This window comes from Mustela nigripes, chromosome 15, assembly GCF_022355385.1.
Source record: "Mustela nigripes isolate SB6536 chromosome 15, MUSNIG.SB6536, whole genome shotgun sequence".
Taxonomy (NCBI): domain Eukaryota; kingdom Metazoa; phylum Chordata; class Mammalia; order Carnivora; family Mustelidae; genus Mustela; species Mustela nigripes.
Window position 1 is genome coordinate 12659182 of NC_081571.1, and position 16989 is coordinate 12676170.

General features: G+C 42.5%; 1 protein-coding gene across 1 annotated transcript in view; it reads left to right on the forward strand.

The window, feature by feature from the left end:
• Positions 1 to 1673: 1673 nt before the first annotated feature.
• The window catches only part of TEX26 (testis expressed 26), a 31572-nt gene continuing 16256 nt past the window's right edge, over positions 1674 to 16989 (forward strand). Inside the window, exons 1-3 of the mRNA XM_059377816.1 lie at positions 1674 to 1803; positions 7052 to 7133; positions 11655 to 11820. Coding sequence (XP_059233799.1) covers positions 1746 to 1803; positions 7052 to 7133; positions 11655 to 11820 — 306 coding nt within the window. The 5' untranslated portion in view covers positions 1674 to 1745. The remainder of the gene's footprint in view (positions 1804 to 7051; positions 7134 to 11654; positions 11821 to 16989) is intronic.

The following is a 16989-nucleotide window of genomic DNA, read 5'->3' on the forward strand; positions in this document are numbered from 1 at the left end:
GCAGGAATGAAAGACTATAAAAAGAATGAGGCTCAGAATAGGAATAAGACAAAAGAGCAATACCTTAGGTTTATGTGGCTTTATAATTTATAAATTATTGTTAGAATTATTCATCTTTACTGCCTGGCAAGGCAGGCACTGGTATACTCATTTTACAGATAAATTGGGGCTCAGGGATAAGTATCTGCTGGATGCCAAAGGCCCCAGATAGAAAGTACAAAGAGCTCTCCCAGCTCCTGATTCGGGGTGTGGGCCACAATTTTACAGCTTGCCTAAGAGGGGACAAATGGAAGATATTAATAAGAATTCACTTTTGAAATTCTATAGACTCCATGCTCTGTTTTTTAAAAAAATATTTTTCTTAAATTATGCTATGCCAATTAGCTCAGCCATTTTCAGATAGTAATCTGTTATTGGGTGTTATTTTCCTCATTTAGATGCAACTACTAAATCCCAATTTAGACTCATTTTTTTTTAATAACACCCACAGAACTCTATACCTTCTATGTGCTTCACCACCATTCATAGCTATCAAATTTGAGAGTCTAGAATGTGTTATATGTGTTCCATTATACGGATAGGACTCCTCTCAGAAAATTCTACTTTAGTTCTTAATTTTTAAGCAATACCTTGCATACGCACTCAGGATGTTTACTTTGATGCCTGTTCTGTGTCCTTTGACAAACTCCTATTTTTAAACGTCACCTTCACCTAAGGTCCTACTTTCTCAAATAACCCTTTTGCAGAGAGGGAGTAGTTGTAAATTGCTTTCTAAATATGTTGCCAGCAGTCTCTGATGAGTACTTCCTCTCTTTTCTTTGCATCCAGGTGGCTAATAGCTGTGTCCTAGCCTAGAAGCATTCAATTGTGCCTACTATGTGTAAGGTAGTTGCCAAGAATATGAAGATAAAAGGTCCTCAACATTCTGGGAAAAACTGTCACACACACGCGGGGGCCAGGAGAGACGCAATTGAGTCTGTGGAGATAGAACAATTACATTGGCCATCACAAAACGCAACGTTCCTGCCAGAAACCTCTCCTGGTGAGGAGAAAGGTATCATACACCCATCCCTGACCATTGTTTCCTTCTTAGCGCAAAGATCTGTGACAACTTTGGCCACAGTCACTTACGTTGAAAGTTAGGAAGAGGGGCGCTGGGTGGCTCAGTGGGTTGAAGCCTCTGCCTTCGGCTCAGATCATGGTCCCAGGGTGCTGGGATCGAGCCCCTGCTTTGGTCTCTCTGCTCTGTGGGGAGCCTGCTTCCCCCTCCCCCTCTGGCTCCCCCTCTGCCTGCCTCTCTGCCTACTTGTGATCTCCGTCTGTCAAATAAATAAAATCTTAAAAAAAAAAAAAAAAGAAAGTTAGGAAGAGATGAAAATTCGCGATTGCAAATCTGACAATACGACTTTCTCTTCAACCTACTCGTCTTTTTGCTTCTCTCTCCAGATAGATAAGACAATGCTCAAGAAAGCTCACTGTGAGCAAGGACTAGAGGAATGCACGAAAGTAAGAATCCATATTACTGGGAACACGTCTCTGCTTTCCGCACCCGGCCCCCCAGCCTGCCTGATGAAGCGCTCGCCCTACACCTCCAGCACCTGTCCGCCCCCGCCCCCCTCCGAGCTGCCGGAAGTGACCCGCGTCTCCATGGCGACGCGTCACAAAGCAGCCGCGAGCCCTGCGCAGTGCGCAGCACCCAGACCAGCTGCAACAGAGGGCACCGTCACGGCCTCTTTTGAGCAAGAATGGCACAGCCTGGGCCCGAGGCCGCGTGCCCCTCTGGGGGCCACAAGATTCAGCCAAGTAAGGCTGCAGACCCTCCGGCTGGCGGGGCAGGGGAGGCGGGCTTTTTTCCTGGGAACGGAGTACGCTAGAGCAAAGGCTGCTTTTGTCTGCAAGGGTGTTTGCCTCTCTCTTATGGGTGGGACTCAATTCATGATTAGTCTTGGAGTCAAGAGAGAATGAAATGTTCATGACCTTGTCCTTCTACAGCCTTTGCCAAAATTTCTGCAGATTCCCTCCCGAAACCATTCAGGTGTTTTTAACCCACCACTCCCCTCCAAGAAGTGCCTAGGAGGAGATGTCAGAAAGGAGGGAATAGTGCCTTTCCAGGAGAACGAGGTCAAAGACAAAGAAGGTACAGAGGTCAGACGCTCTGAAAACAACAGACCCAGGGTAGACCTGACCCCCACGCAGTATCTAGGAATAGCACAGAAGGCAGGACCCCCTTAGTGGATCTGCAGAGGCAGCATCCCCCCCACGTGGCTACAGCTGAGGCTGGGAACTTGGCATTCAGCTGCCACTTCCACCTAACCTTTGTTGATTTCTCTTTCAATGGAATTTTGCATTTAACAGAGGTAGAGCTTTTCGTGCTAATTTCGCATTCAAAGGCAGACGGTTTACACAGTCAGCTTTTTGTGACAGTGGAGGGAGAGCCATTCTAGCTGTGACGCGAGTGGCCTGATTACTGTGTAGTCAGCTCCATTCCTGGTCTTTCTCATGGCAATAATCACCCACTGCAGCCCTCTAGCTGGGTAATTGTGGTTCCGTGGTGGCTACAGAGCAGTTGGGAACGGTTCAGCAGCAAAATCCCTAGAATTGTAGACCAGCCAGAAAGAAGGAAATGCTTATTTTCAGTCCATTCATCCCTTTGAAAATTAAGGATAGAAAATGAAAATACTTAATTCATACAAAATATATTGAAAACACTTTCTATATTTCTATATGATTTATATATTTCTATATGATGACCAGGCGAAAAAGAGTGGCAGGGAGCAGGACCTCCTTCCCAGGCTTTCCCCACTACATTCCTTTTGAATCTCTTCCTCTCTTTCCAGCCACCTGTCTGGGTTTCTTTCACTGCTTCCTCTCCTCCTTCTTGTCTGGGGAATGTGAGAGTCATTCAAGATTAGTTCTACTTGATTTATGACCTCCGTATAGTGGTCATGTCCTACCAAAGGCTTCAAGTCTACCGAAATGTGCCATTGGATTTCTAATCTATCTCACTCACTCCTAATTTTTGAACCAAAGTATCCAGCTGCCTATCAAACAATTCCATTTGGATGTCACAGAAGGGCCTTGAACTAATATGTACAAAATGATACTCCTTGTCCTCCTAGACTTTGCAGGCCCATTAGAAGGGTGCCTGCTGCTCAAGGGAGAAGGGAGGGCAGCTTCATTGACACCTTACTTTGATCAGCAAGGCTCATTGATTCTGCCCCAACGATCCCCTTCCCATGGGCAAGTTTAACTCTTTCTGCCCCATCTTGGGGCCCTACCAGGCACTCTGTGCCACTCCATCTTCCACTACTAAAAGTGTCATGCTCCAAAAGGTGGGACGGAGGTGTCACTGCCTAGCTTTGGTCCAAAAATAAGGTGAGGTTGGCAATGATTACCATGGGGTACTTGCTATTGAACTATATTCTTAGATATGGGCTTGTCATTGCTGTTACTAGTCTGAAGGACCACCATTAATAACCATGAACGGATGGCTTGGAACAAAGGAAATGTATTGTTTCACATTCTGGAGGCCAGAAGTCCCAAATCAAGGTGCTGGCATGGCTGCATTTCCAACAGTAGCTTGGGGGCAGAAGGCTTTCTTGCTTCTTGCAGCTTCTGGGGGCTGTCAGCCTTCTTGTGGGCTTCTCACTGTGTCTGGACCTCAACGGTCACATCGCCTACTCTTCTGTGTGGAATCTCCCTCTGCCTCTTATGAGGGCAGTGAAATGGCCTTTAGGGCCAGGCCCACCACTAATCCAGCATGATCTCCTCATCCAGCTGTGTCTGCAAAGGCCCCTTTTCCTTATTTGGTATCATTCCCAGGTTCTGGGTTTTGGACGTGGATGCATCTTTTGGGTCCCTGTTCAGCTTACTCAAAATGCTTGAATCCACCATTCCCTTTAATCCTCCCAGGTTTGCAAGGCGAACTTAGAATTATCAAGGACTGTTCATACCTGCCCACCTATAGGGCTATTGTGGAGGATACGAGTTTCTATATGCGGAAATGCTCTGTAAACTGTCATATAATATGCACAGGCTAGTTACTATTTTATAATATTTTCAAAACCTCATAATACATTTTCATAATTGTGACTACCTCCAGCGGTGGTAAAGTGCCAGGGTAAAGTGGGGCAAACCAGACCTCGCAGACCTGTCTTCTCCTGCCTCGCTCACATCAGGCCACTCGCCAGGTCTCAGACTTTCACATCTCATGCCCCTTCCTCTGAAAAATGCTTCACTTCACATCCTTCTGTGGTCCCTGTCCAACTCCTACTTTAAGCCCTGGCTCAGAAGCTACCTATTCTATGAAGTACCTCCAGGACCCACCCTCGATGCCCATTCTCTCATCCAGCCAGAAAGAATGGCACCTTCTGTGGGAACTCCCATGGCACATGGCATAACAGCGAGTCTCTTAGCTTGTACTCACTGGAGATTCACTGTCTCCTTACTTACCTGGGGGTTCCCCAAGACCAGGACAGGATCTCTCTGTCCTAGGGCCTACCAGGGAGCTTAGTCCATGGGAGGGGTTCCGGACTTGACTGTAGAAGGAACAGAAAATGAAAGAAGGTAGAAACAGGAAGACAGAATCCTGAGAGAGGTGGACACGGAGTTACAGGGGAAAACACCGAGGTACTTAATGAGAATAAAGGCAAAAGCAGGCAGTGGCACATTCTGGAAATCGGTGTTTTAGAATATTATGATTATAGATTTTAAAGTTATTATTTCTGTTAATGAAGAGGATTAATTCTAATAACATTGTATTTTCAGAAGCTGTGTCAATGGAAGTAGGAAGCACAGACACAGAGCTGACATAAAGACTTTCAGTAAGAAAAGTCATTAAACAAAAAATTGCAGAAAGATGTACCAGCAATTGTGCATCTTGTCATTCTAGCCATCCAAGCAGGTTAGAATTAGGGAGATGGAAGATCACATGGTCTCTGGTCCTATAGGCAGATGGACATGGCCTCTCCTGCACCTGATGCCTTCTGGAATAAGATCTTAGCAATAGGAGGCTGTCCTCAGGAAGTGGAAAGGCCCCAGATAGGGACACCTGGAGGTGGATCTGGCTTGCCTGTGTGATTGATGGGGAGATGTTACCTGGATGTTGTATTGCCAGGGTTTTTGAGGTCTGTTGTGGGTCTAGCAGGAAATTGGTCTGGCCTGGGTTAGTGCTGTTTGCTTTAGGAAGGAGAGAGTGAAATGATTTGTGGTCTCTGGGCAGAGGATCTTTCCTGAGCCTTCCAAGAGTCTCCCTCCGAGGTTCAAATCAGGTTAGGGGAAGGTTTCTTTTAAGAGCAGCTCTGCCTCCCAATTTCTTCCCACTTACTTGTCCGTACTTGGAATTCTCTGAACGAAGAACGTTCGATTCTACAATTGGAACAAAATGCTCGAAAGCACGAAACGACTCTCACTAAAGCAGCGGCGTCAGAGAAGAACGTCGTTTCTTGTCGAGTGGGTTCTGGGCGGGGACATCGGGAGTGTGTGTGAGCAGCAGCACAGAGTGGAGCGTGCGGGGGCTAGACTTTTGTTAGACGGGGGAAGCTGGTGGAGGTGAATCCCAGCCAGAGAGAAGGCGGTGGGGAAACTGTCACGGAGCAGCAGGTCCAGCTGCCTGGCTGCCTGCAAGGGCCTGTTAAATTGGGAACAAGAGCTGGTTGGGAGATGAGGAGATGAGACAGAAAGAAACACACAGACAGCAAAATCTAAATGTTTGGTCAGGGCCCCATATGCTAGGCAGTGCATAGAGATTTTAGGATTCTTTGGGAACTGAAGATGGATTCGAGAAGAATACTTTATAGCAATTGTATTTAGGATGCGCAAGTGGGAACACCACAGGCAATGAGGTGGCCGTGGGGGTCTAGCGGAGAGAAGCTAGACCCCAGACCACAGACATGAAGTTTCATGTCTGAATACACTTTTATTTATGTAAAAGCGTAACAGGTGAATTTCCCAGGTAGGAAGAATGAGAGAACAACTGAGTTAAATTTAAAATCTTTACTCCCAAGAAGTGGGGTGGCACTTTGTGGACAATGGGAGGTTAGGGCAGTTATATTCTGTTGTTGTGAGCATGTGCCCCAGGGTTAATTCTCTGTGTTTGTGGACCCAGTCCCCCACATTTGCCATAGGCCATCCTTACCCCCTGCCTCCTGGAAATCCCTCCTTCCTGTGGCCTTCAGGACACCACGTACTCTTGCTGACTGCTCTCCTCTGCCGGCCTCCTCCTCTGATTCTCCTTCTCCCCAACCTCTTGACGCTCGTATGTCAAAGGCCTTTGGACTGGTCTCCTCCGGCCCTGCTCCTCTCTTGATCCCACCCACGCTCACCTGCGCTGTGGAATCTGGTGCCGTCATGAGCAAGAATCCATTAGAGCTTCTCCTGATGAGTTGGAGCGCTTTCCCGTAGGACACCATTCTGTGACAAAGAGAGATGATGATGAATTAGGAGGCCACTTTTGTAAAACAAGATGGTGAAAACTAAAACCCAATGTCAAAGTATTTATAAATCTCTAGGTCATTGTATCAGCAGATGTTAAAGCATGGGAAGAAACCAGCACTGTTGTTCACATGGGGTGGGAGGAGGGCTGAGGAGGAGAGTGACAAGGAACAGAGGGAGGAAGGAGAGAGGAGCATGTGCCCAGGATAAAACGGGACATGTGAACCTTGTGTAAAATCACGTCATGTGTGTATAGTTGGATCTTCTACAATGTGTGGGAAGCTGGTCACTAAAGTCATAGTGGGCACCTTAAAGTGATAACAGGTCAAAAAACTTTCTGTTTTATATTTTTAGGGGTTTCCTGAACACTTTAAAATAGCATGTATGAGTTATCAGAAAAAACAATGGACCTGTTTCTCTTTAGGGAGGAACTCAGATCATTTGATTGAGCTTTCCCCTTTCCTATAAGAGGCCATAAGTTGGCCACTGTTCCTTTAGACTTTCAATCACTATCCAAAAATTGTTTTCTTTTGCAAAATTATTTTAATTATTAAAACAACATATAATGGAAATATTCTGGTTTGCCACATTTCAAACTGGTTTGTCGTCTTTTTGGCAGGTGACACCACCTGGGATTCCTATGCCACCACCATGAGGACCGCATACACACCGAAGACCGGAGCCGTGCCTGCTTTAATTCGGTAGATCCCAATTTGTGTCGGGTTGATGTACACACCTTAAACTGTTCACCAGAATTCTATTATTCCAAGTCCAAAGCCAAGAGAAAGAGTAATCAGAGAAGGCTTATAAAAATGTCTGCACGAAGAGCCTATTGCATACACGGTGCTTCTCCAAGCACCAGATAGCCTCCCCCCTTAAGACAGTATCCAGACCTCTTACAGGAGAACTAAGAAAAGGAACATATGGATCCTTCATAAAGTCACTGTAGGTCATGCTTTACAACAGAGCCAGTATATAGGTTAACGGAATTGTGCTACCTAAACGTGGAGTATGAATTGAATCTATTACCTAGTACCTAGTGGGCAGGTGGTGACTATTGAATGAATGGCCAGATGAAGAACAGTTAGCACTTCTATCACCAATGCTGCTCTGGGAAGCTGGATGGCCATAACCCGCTCACCCTGATCTTCACTTCTCCACTTACTGCTTCCTCAGATGGCTTGCAGCTTCTCCATTTCCACCTGAATTGTGAGTGGTGAGAATTTCTGTCCATCAGCTGCCTCTTTAAGCTCGTTAGTGGGTGAGTGAGAGTGGGGGCAGGACAGCCCTGTCATCATTCCTTGCATCCACAGTGGGTGGGAAATCAGCATGGAGACACTTCACCTGCCTGTGTGAACTGTTTCCAATAAAGAGGATCTTTTCACTCTAAGAGTTTGAGTTGTTGAGAAGTCATATGGGGTATGGGCAAGACGTGGCTGAAGAGTCAGGCAGAAATGGGTTTTAGCCTCTGCTCCATGCTCCTCCCCTTACTATCTCTTCTACCTTTGGCAGGTAACAAGCCATCTATGGCTCAGTTTTGTGGTTGGTGAATTTGGCGTGATGATCCCTGCCTCAGGTGGTGGTTCTGAGGATGAAATGAAGGCACTAGAACAGTGCCTAGCATCAAGAAGTTACTCAAAAATTTTCATTAATTTTTCTCCCAGCATAATATCTGATAGACTTTCAAACACTACAGGCCCACAAGACTCTTGATGTCTGACTTCCTGGCTATCCCACTGAGTTACATTATGTCCTCTAACCGGGAGATTTATCATCTCATGGTAATGATCATGCCAGCTTCCCAGTCAGTAACAGTTGTCTCAAGAAGAAACATTTGGGATAAAAGCCAAAAACAAATGGGTACTAATGGAGTCTAGGTCAGTGGTCTTCAAATTCGCATATTTTTTAAGTTCACGGAAAACTTTTCATTATAAATTCAAATGATTCTGAAAGACGAATTGCATAGCCCATCCTATACATTGACAATTTAAACTAAAACTATGAAGTCATTAAAAAAATATATAGCCAATGGGTAACCTAAACACCTTAACTTACCGATACTTACTATGATCTTTTTAAAAAATACACAAACTCTTCTTCAATAGACCATTTATTTCATTCCTTTTGCTTCTTGAGCTCTTATTCCACTCCACTTCCTGCATAGACTCTTACCCTGCTGTAATATATTTTGTGTTTGAAAGCAATTTATTGATCACTGCATTATACTTTGCTGAAACTATTTTAGTATATTAATTAAAATTAATTTTTAAACATGTTATGTGACCCTATGTATTGAGTTACCGTAATTATTTTTAGTACACAGTTGCTCAAAGCAATAAATATATTACAAATGTTAATAATTACTAAACACAAAAAGTAAGCTCTTTGGAATTGTAACTTAACGAGATAAATGTGACTGTTCTGTTTGCAATTAATTTATGTATCCAGTTTAAAGTGTTATTTTTGGAATGGAACTGCATTCAGCATCCATTTTTTTTCTACTTCTCATGCTTATTTTTCAATTTATAAATTCTAGTGTTGAGCAAACTGGTTCATGTAAATAAGTAGATGTGAATGAAAGGAGTTAAGTGTGGTGTTGTCATTCAAGACTTTGAACTCTTTCTAAGTTATATGCCAGAAATTATAAGGCGGTTTTTATGACTGAGCAGCTGACAACTTGGTTGGGTTAGTCTTTTGGTTTTATTGAAAGGAAATAATTAGATGATATGCCATCCAGTTATTGAGCTATTCCCTAACTCATTTTTGGAGAAGTATTCTGAAAAGCTACATCTTAATACGTGACTATTAAATTACATCAGTTGTTCTTTCACTTGGGAGAAACTTGTTTAATATATATTTTCCAATTTTGTTGAGGAACAATTGACATACATCACTGTATAAGTTAAGACATACGGTGTGATGGTTTGATTTACATACATTGTGAAATGATTGCCACAATAGATTGAGCTAATACCCATCTTCTCTTATAGATACAAATGAAACATTTACTATGCATTTAATGAGAGAGAAAGTTCTACCTGTTGAAAATTAATTGATCTGGCAAGCCAGCATGTACTGCCATATGTCATTACATATTTTACAATATAGATAAAATGAGGAATGGCTGTACTGGATTAAATATTTCATAATATGTTTGGGTTAAAAAAAAAGACTTAAGTACCCAATTGAATGACGGATACAAAAATCTGAAGGAAAAAAATAACAAAATTTTTGTGTATCGGTTTTACCTAGTGAATCTTTCAAATTTGCTAATCTGAGAAAAGATCCGAGTTGTGTTCCAAAGTATCAGGATTGCCATCCTGTACTACTTCACCTGTTCAGAGATACTCTTCTTTCTAGCTAATGACATGTCCTAGGGATTGTTTTTTTAAACTGAAAAAAATCTTTAACTTTAAATGTGTGGGGCAAAGAGTCATTTGAAGCACTCTGTATTCTCTGCTCTCTTCTCAGAGGGTTCTCCTTAAAGAGGACTGAGCATTCTGTAATGGTTAGGAAATGAAAAACTGGACATTACTCTTAGCCACAGAACTCTACAGTGTACCTAAATTCAGGACATCCCCACATTGACCACATGTCCTGGTTAGAGAAATGCACTCCCTCTGTCTCCCCTTTCCCCATGCCCTCCTCACCCTCTCAGACCTCCAAAGGCAAACCCAAAGTAAGGGTATGGGATTTTAATGAAACTGAAGTCATCAAAAGCACATGAAGATTTTCCAAAGGCAACACAGCACAGATAGCTTTAAGGGAGTTGATTTTCAGATCTCCATCTCTCAGTGCACTCTTTCTTAACATGCCTCTGCCTGAAAATAAACCTCCGTACCTACCCAGGGGCTTTCTGTCCCCCATCTTTCTCTCTCCCTTGTATCATGGTTAGAATTATGACTTCACTTTCATTCAGGACCACAGTCCTACCTGAGCCTACACATCTGAACGATAAGTAAAATAGTCCATCATCCAGATGTATCCCACTTTCCAGATGTTTGGTTTCTTAAAGACAGTACCTCGGCTGTCTTTAAAGAAACCCAGGCTTCTTTAAGCCCAACACAGGCTTTTTTAAAGAAAAAGCCAATATGAAATATTTTAGATATACACAAAAGAATATACAATAAATTCCTAGCCATTATCCACCTATAATAATCAACACATTGACACTTTTTATGTATACCTTCCACCCGCCTTCCCTCTGGATAATGTTGAAGCAAATTCCAGGCATTATATCATTTTAATCCAAAATATTACTTTTATGTATCTCTAAAAGATAAGGGTGCCTTAAAAATATGCAACAATACCTTTGTCTCAGCTCAAAAAGAAACAATTCCTTAGTATCAAATGGCCAATCAGCAAATTTTCCCCAATGTCTCATAATTAAAAAAAACAAAAATGAGTCAGTTAGAAATTAAATCCAAATAAGTTCTACACATTGCACTTGGTGATGGTTTTTCAACCTCCTTTAATGCATAGGTTCCTCCTCTTTTTCTTTTCTGAGAATTTCTTTGTTGAAGAAACAGACATTGTTTTGGATTTTTCTGATTTCACTCCCACTCTGTTGTTTAAAATATTCCTCTTTTCATGCATTTCCTATAATCTACTATTTCAAAGACTTCATCTGATTCAAGCTGAGTGTTTTGATGAAAACACCAGATAGGTGTTATGTATGTCCATCCAGGGCACAAGATAGCTGATGGACCCTCTTCTTGAACTGTGGGTAAGAACTGGTGACCATTGCTTGAATGCATAATTTCATTACGGCCTTGCAAACTAGTGATATCCCAGTTCTTCTGTATCTTCCTTTTATTACTTGAATACTTTCATAGAGAGAAACATTTCTTCACCAAGCATTTGATTACACTGAAGTACTATTTATAGGGGAGAGTATCTGCTCTTTAAAAAAATTAATTGAAAAAATTACTGAATTTCAGATGGCTGTTCTTTTAAATTCCATTTTAGTCTTCCCATACGTTTGTGAAGAACTGTCCTAAGGCACAGCTCAAAAAGAAACAATTCCTTAGTATCAAATGGCCAATCTGGGAATTAAATTATTTTCAAGGGAATCTGGAAATTAAATTATTTCTGGCACCAAGTGTTGAACCAGATAATCTTTAAAAAAAAAAAAAGTTATAAGCAAAAGTATTTGATATGTGTACTGCTGTGAGATTTGGTATTTAATCCCTTATTCTGATTTCCACTATCTTTTCCCATAGCCAAAAAAGTATCAGAAGACTAGGATATACATATTCTCTTAGTGACCCTATTCCCAATCAGACACAGTACAATGATGAGTATGTTTGGAAATCACATTCTAAAGAAGATTTGGTCAAAATTGGGACTTCAAGAGGAATCAGAAAACACAAATGTCACCCCAGTCAAGTAAGCTAATATCTACATATCTATTTAATTTAATACTGTATCAGTAATCCATAAGAATGAGAGTCTAAATATATCCCAGATTCTTCATCTGTAGTTATGGTCCTTCTTATACTATTTTTTGCCTACCTTCTCATATTTATTTCTAACTACTTCTTTCTTATCATCCAAATTTTTAGAAAGATTTTTTAAAAATTGAAATTCACAGGGCATAACTTTAGCCATTTTAACATGAAGAATTCATTGACAATTAGTACATTCGTAATGTTCTGTAACTACCACATTTATCTCATTCCAAAACATTTCTATCATCCAAAAGGAAACCCCACACCCATTAAGAAATTACTTCCTGCTTCCTTCTTCCCTAGCCTCTGGCAATTACGAACCTACTTTCTGTCTCTGTGGATGACCTATTCTGGATATTTTTTATGGAGAATCATACAATTTTGACCCTTCATGTTTGGTTTCTGCACTTAGTATAATGTTTTCGATGTCCATCTACCCTGTATCATCTATCAGTGCTTCATTCTTTTTTATGGTTCCCTTTTATGGTTGAATAATTCTCTATTGTATGTGTATACCAAGTTTGTTCATTCATTTTTCCATTGATGGACATCTGGGTTGTTTCCACCTTTTGGTTATTGTCAATAATGCTGGCACTCACAAGTATTTGTGTTTGGCATTATGCGTTCTCAAACTCCAAGATCTTTTGTCATCTTGTTTATCTAGAATCCCTTCTCCTGTCCACCAAAGAAACGTATACATTCTTTAAGATGCAGCTTAAAGAGAGCTGTCTCTAATTCCCTTCTTCTCTAGATGGAAATAGACTCTCTTCTGAGCACAATATACCCTTCTTCTACCATAGAAAGCAATGCTCAACTATAGTAAAGGATTTCATTTACTTGGCTTTCCCTTGGAAAGGCACCTGGATGCAATCAATAGACATTAGGTGGTAGAATGGGAAGGATTTGGTGACTGAAAAGATCTAAAAGACAAGGAAGAGAAAAGAATGAAGGATAACGTTTCTGGTTTTGGCTTGGATGGCTGGGTGTAAGCTGTTGTTTTTTGCTGAGCTGGAACGTGGGAAGGACCAAGTTTGATGTGAAAGGGCATGGGAGAAATGTGAGTTCAGCTGAAGACATGTTGATTGAAAATTTGTCCAACGAGCAATTGCATGTACAGGTCTGGAGTCTGTGTGGGAGAGGAGAGCTGTAGATGTAGACTTGGGAGTCATTAGAACATACATACCCCATTTAACTTGGTTCTTCATGGCACCCATTTATTTTAATGAATTTACCCCTTAAATATTTGCTTTGAGATCTTAAAATTAAAGAAAAGCAATTAGTTACAATATTATACTGTGTATGTATACATACACACACACACATACACACACAAGCATTTATTTTCCCTTTAGGTGTGTTGAAGGCTCCCAGCCAAGGAGAGATAGACTGATTGGGTGTCCTGTGCATTCTCAGCCAATGGGCATAGTGAGGCAGATGGCCCTGTACACTTTCAAACAATGAGGGTTCCACACCAGGCTGCAGCTGCTCCAGCACGTGAATGCTCTTCCCCTCGACCTGGATTGAGGGCGTGCTGCATTGTTTACTCTGCTGAGCCCTCTTGCTCTGCCATTTATTGTTTTTGTTGAATGGTTTTGACTGTGGCTCAGGGCCTGAACTAGGATGAGACTAGCAGATGCTCCCGCTCTGCTAACAGACAGGATTTGCTTCTAAAGAACAATTGTCCTGGGAGTTAAAATGTAGACTGGTGTTGGGAGCTCCTTCCAGGAAAGGGTGGTGAGAGGGGCGCCTGGGTGGCTCAGTGGGCTAAAGCCTCTGCCTTCAGCTCAGGTCATGATCCCAGGGTGCTGGGATTGAGCCCCGGGCTCTCTGCTCAGCAGGGAGCCTGCTTCCCCTTCCCTCTCTGCCTGCCTCTCTGCCTACTTGTGATCTCTGTCTATCGAATAAATTTTAAAAAAAGGGGGGGGGGTGGTGAGAAACAAGGGCCGGCTGATATATTGGTGAAAATAGGGATGCATCCAAGTGTGGGCAGTCAGGTGGAAAACAGGCTAGGGGTGGGTGAGTGTTGCCTCAGAGGACTAGCACTACCAGGATGGGGATACAGATGTGTGTGCCTGATGAAGCCCTGGGTTCATCATCCCTAGGTTTGAGGTACAGGGTGAAGAAAGAAGCTGTAAATTGAGACAAAGGAGCAGCCCCAGAGGAAAGCCTGAAAGATGGGTATCTGAAATGCCTGGGAAAGGGACACACGAGTGTTCCATCATCATGTAACTTGTCTCTGCTATCTGCGGAGTGTCCCACCGGAAGTCACTGGTGACTGCAAGTCCCATTCAGGATATTGGAAAAAAACAACTTAGCCGGGCTTGCCAGTGACTGGGAGGGCAAAGTCTTCAGGCAGTGGATAGTTATGTGTACTACCTATTTATTTACTTATGTAAGCAACCAATATTTACTGAGTGCCTAGTATGGGCCAGACTCTCTTCTGAGCCTGGGGATGGAGCAGTGAACAAAACAGGAAAACACCCCTATCTTTGTGGAGCTTACACTTTAGTTGGGGAGACGACATCTGATTATAAATATAACAACCAGGCAGACTGTAATGTGCCATAAAAGATTAGAAAGGGATGGTTTTATGGAAAAAAATGAAGAGAGTAAAGGGGATCTAGAGTGGAGTGGGTGGGGGAAGGGTTTGCAATTTGGGGTGGGATAATTTGGGGATGTGTTGTTTAGATGGTGACATTCACACTAAGACTTGGAGGAGGTGAGAGAGAATAGCCATGCTGATATCTGGGAGAGAACCTCTCTCTCTTTCAAAGGCAAAGCCTTAAGACAGGAGCATGTCTGGTGTTTTAAGGAATTGGGAGGAAGTCCTTGTGGATGGAGTGTGATGGATAAGGGAGAAGGAGGAGGAGGTGAGGACAGAAAACAAAGAGGAGGAGGGGTTTGGGAGGGAATGAGGGATAGAGGTGTGCTGAGTTGGGGGAAGTAAATCATGTAAGAGTCCTATAGGCCATTGCACATGGACGGTGACAATGACTCTGAAACATATGAGGAGCCCCTGCAGGATTCTGAGAAGAGGGGTCACGTGATTATACTTTAACAGGAGTGCCCTGGCCAAGAGTAGACTATCAGAGAGTAGATGTGGAAGTTGAGATATTGGTTAGGAGGCAAACGCAATAATCCAGGAGATAAATGCTGATGGCTCAGTCAGACTAGGGTGTTAGGAGTGGTTGGGAGAAATGGTTAAATTCTAAATATATTTCATAGGCAAATAAGGTTTTCTGATGTAAAGAATGTGGAATGGGAAGCAAAGAGATGGACCAAGAATGACTTCAGGGATTTAGGTCTAAAGAGTGGCAAAGTTGGAGGGATCATTAACTGAAATGTAGAATATTCAAGACTGAGGGGTATGCTCAGGGGTTCAGGCATGGGAATGTGGAGTTAGAGGTATCTAAGCTTGTAAGAGCACACATACAGGAGGACGTTGATATAGGGATCTGAGTTGAAGGAGAGGTCTAAGCTATAGATAAGTAAGAGTCTTTGTATGTGAAATAAAATGAGATTGGATGAGATCATTAAGCTAGAAAAGAGAAGAGGTTCAAGGACCAAAACTTGGAGCGCTTCACTTTTAAGAGGCCAGTGAAAGAAGCAGCGAAAGGGACTGAAGAAGGGGCAGCCAGTTGTGAAGGAGAAAACCCAACAGAGTGTGTTGTACTAGAAGCCAAGTGAACAAGATGAAGAAAAAGGACTGACCATTGTGTGAAATGCTGCTGGTAGGTCAAAGAAGATGAGGATAGAGTTGGCCATTGATTTTAGCAGAATGGAGTTCCTTGGTTGCCTTGACAAGAGCAGTTGTGGTGGAAGAATGCTTGGTTAGTGTGAGATGGAAAGCTTCTTGAGGAACTGGCTGAGTCTAGATTTGGTGTGGGAAATGTGTAAGATGAGTCTGGAACATCTTGCCATGCCACATAACAACAACAAAAAAAAACCATAAAAAACTACTAGAGTTATATTAAAATTAAAGAAGTACCTACAGGCCAAAAACAATTTGAGCTTCTATAAGGATAATATATGCAATAGATTGAAACACATCGAATATGCTTAGATCTGTGAGTTCTGTAAACACACACACACACACACACACACACACAAACTGGTGACACTTTCAGAGGATGATAAAAACCCAATTCATTACCTTAAAAACTGACAAAGGGGGAAAGATCAAGCTTTTCTTTCTGCCTTATCTATATGAGCTATGCCACAGGTAAGCTAAATGGTAGATGAGGGAAAATGTCTCTTTATAAGCATATTCTAGCTAATAAATGAAAAAGAAATGATGGAATATCACCTCTTTGTATCCACTAATCTAGGCATTAAGCATCAATAGCTGATAACATCACACAAAGAGAAACAGCTATATGTTATGGTCCTTCTTGCCACATACAGTCTTGCCAAAGGGATTTGTCCCATGTGTAAGTCAGTCTGGATCTAGCTGCCAATTACAGGAAATACAGGGAACAGAGGAACTTGTTAACCTGCATAATGTGTATGCATTCCACACAATCCAGAGAGAGGGAACCTCTTCACATCAAATGGCATTTTTTCCTTCAATAGATTATACGGGAAAGAAGGGAACGGAGAGGGACCCTGAAGATTAAAAGACACTTTAAAGACACATTTTGGGGACAGGGAATATATGTAACTATTTTGGGGGAATTTCAGTAAAAGGCAGACTGAGTAACACCTTAATAACTAGAATGGAAGATAGGGTGAAGAGAGAGTTTTCCTTTCTAAGAGAAATGAAGGCAAGCTTGGATATTGGCAACTATGACCCCAACAGAGGGAGAAATGGAAGTTGCAAGAGAGGAGTGAGAATTTTGGGGGTCATGGGCCAGTGTGGGCTAAACGCAGTGGACTGTGGTGTACCAGACACAGTGGGCCCTGCTAAGAGCACCTGCTGCTCCATTCCCATCACAGCATAAGTGAGAGCAGATGTGGTGGCTGGGTGGTGTGGTGGCCTGTGTGTGGAGGTTCTCATCAGAGGCTTCAGTTTTCTCAGGGAAGTAGGAAGCAAGGTTATGAAAGAGTGGGGTATGGAAAGAGGTGCTGGAGGTTTCAAGTTTCATGATCATAAAATTTCTTTGCAGAC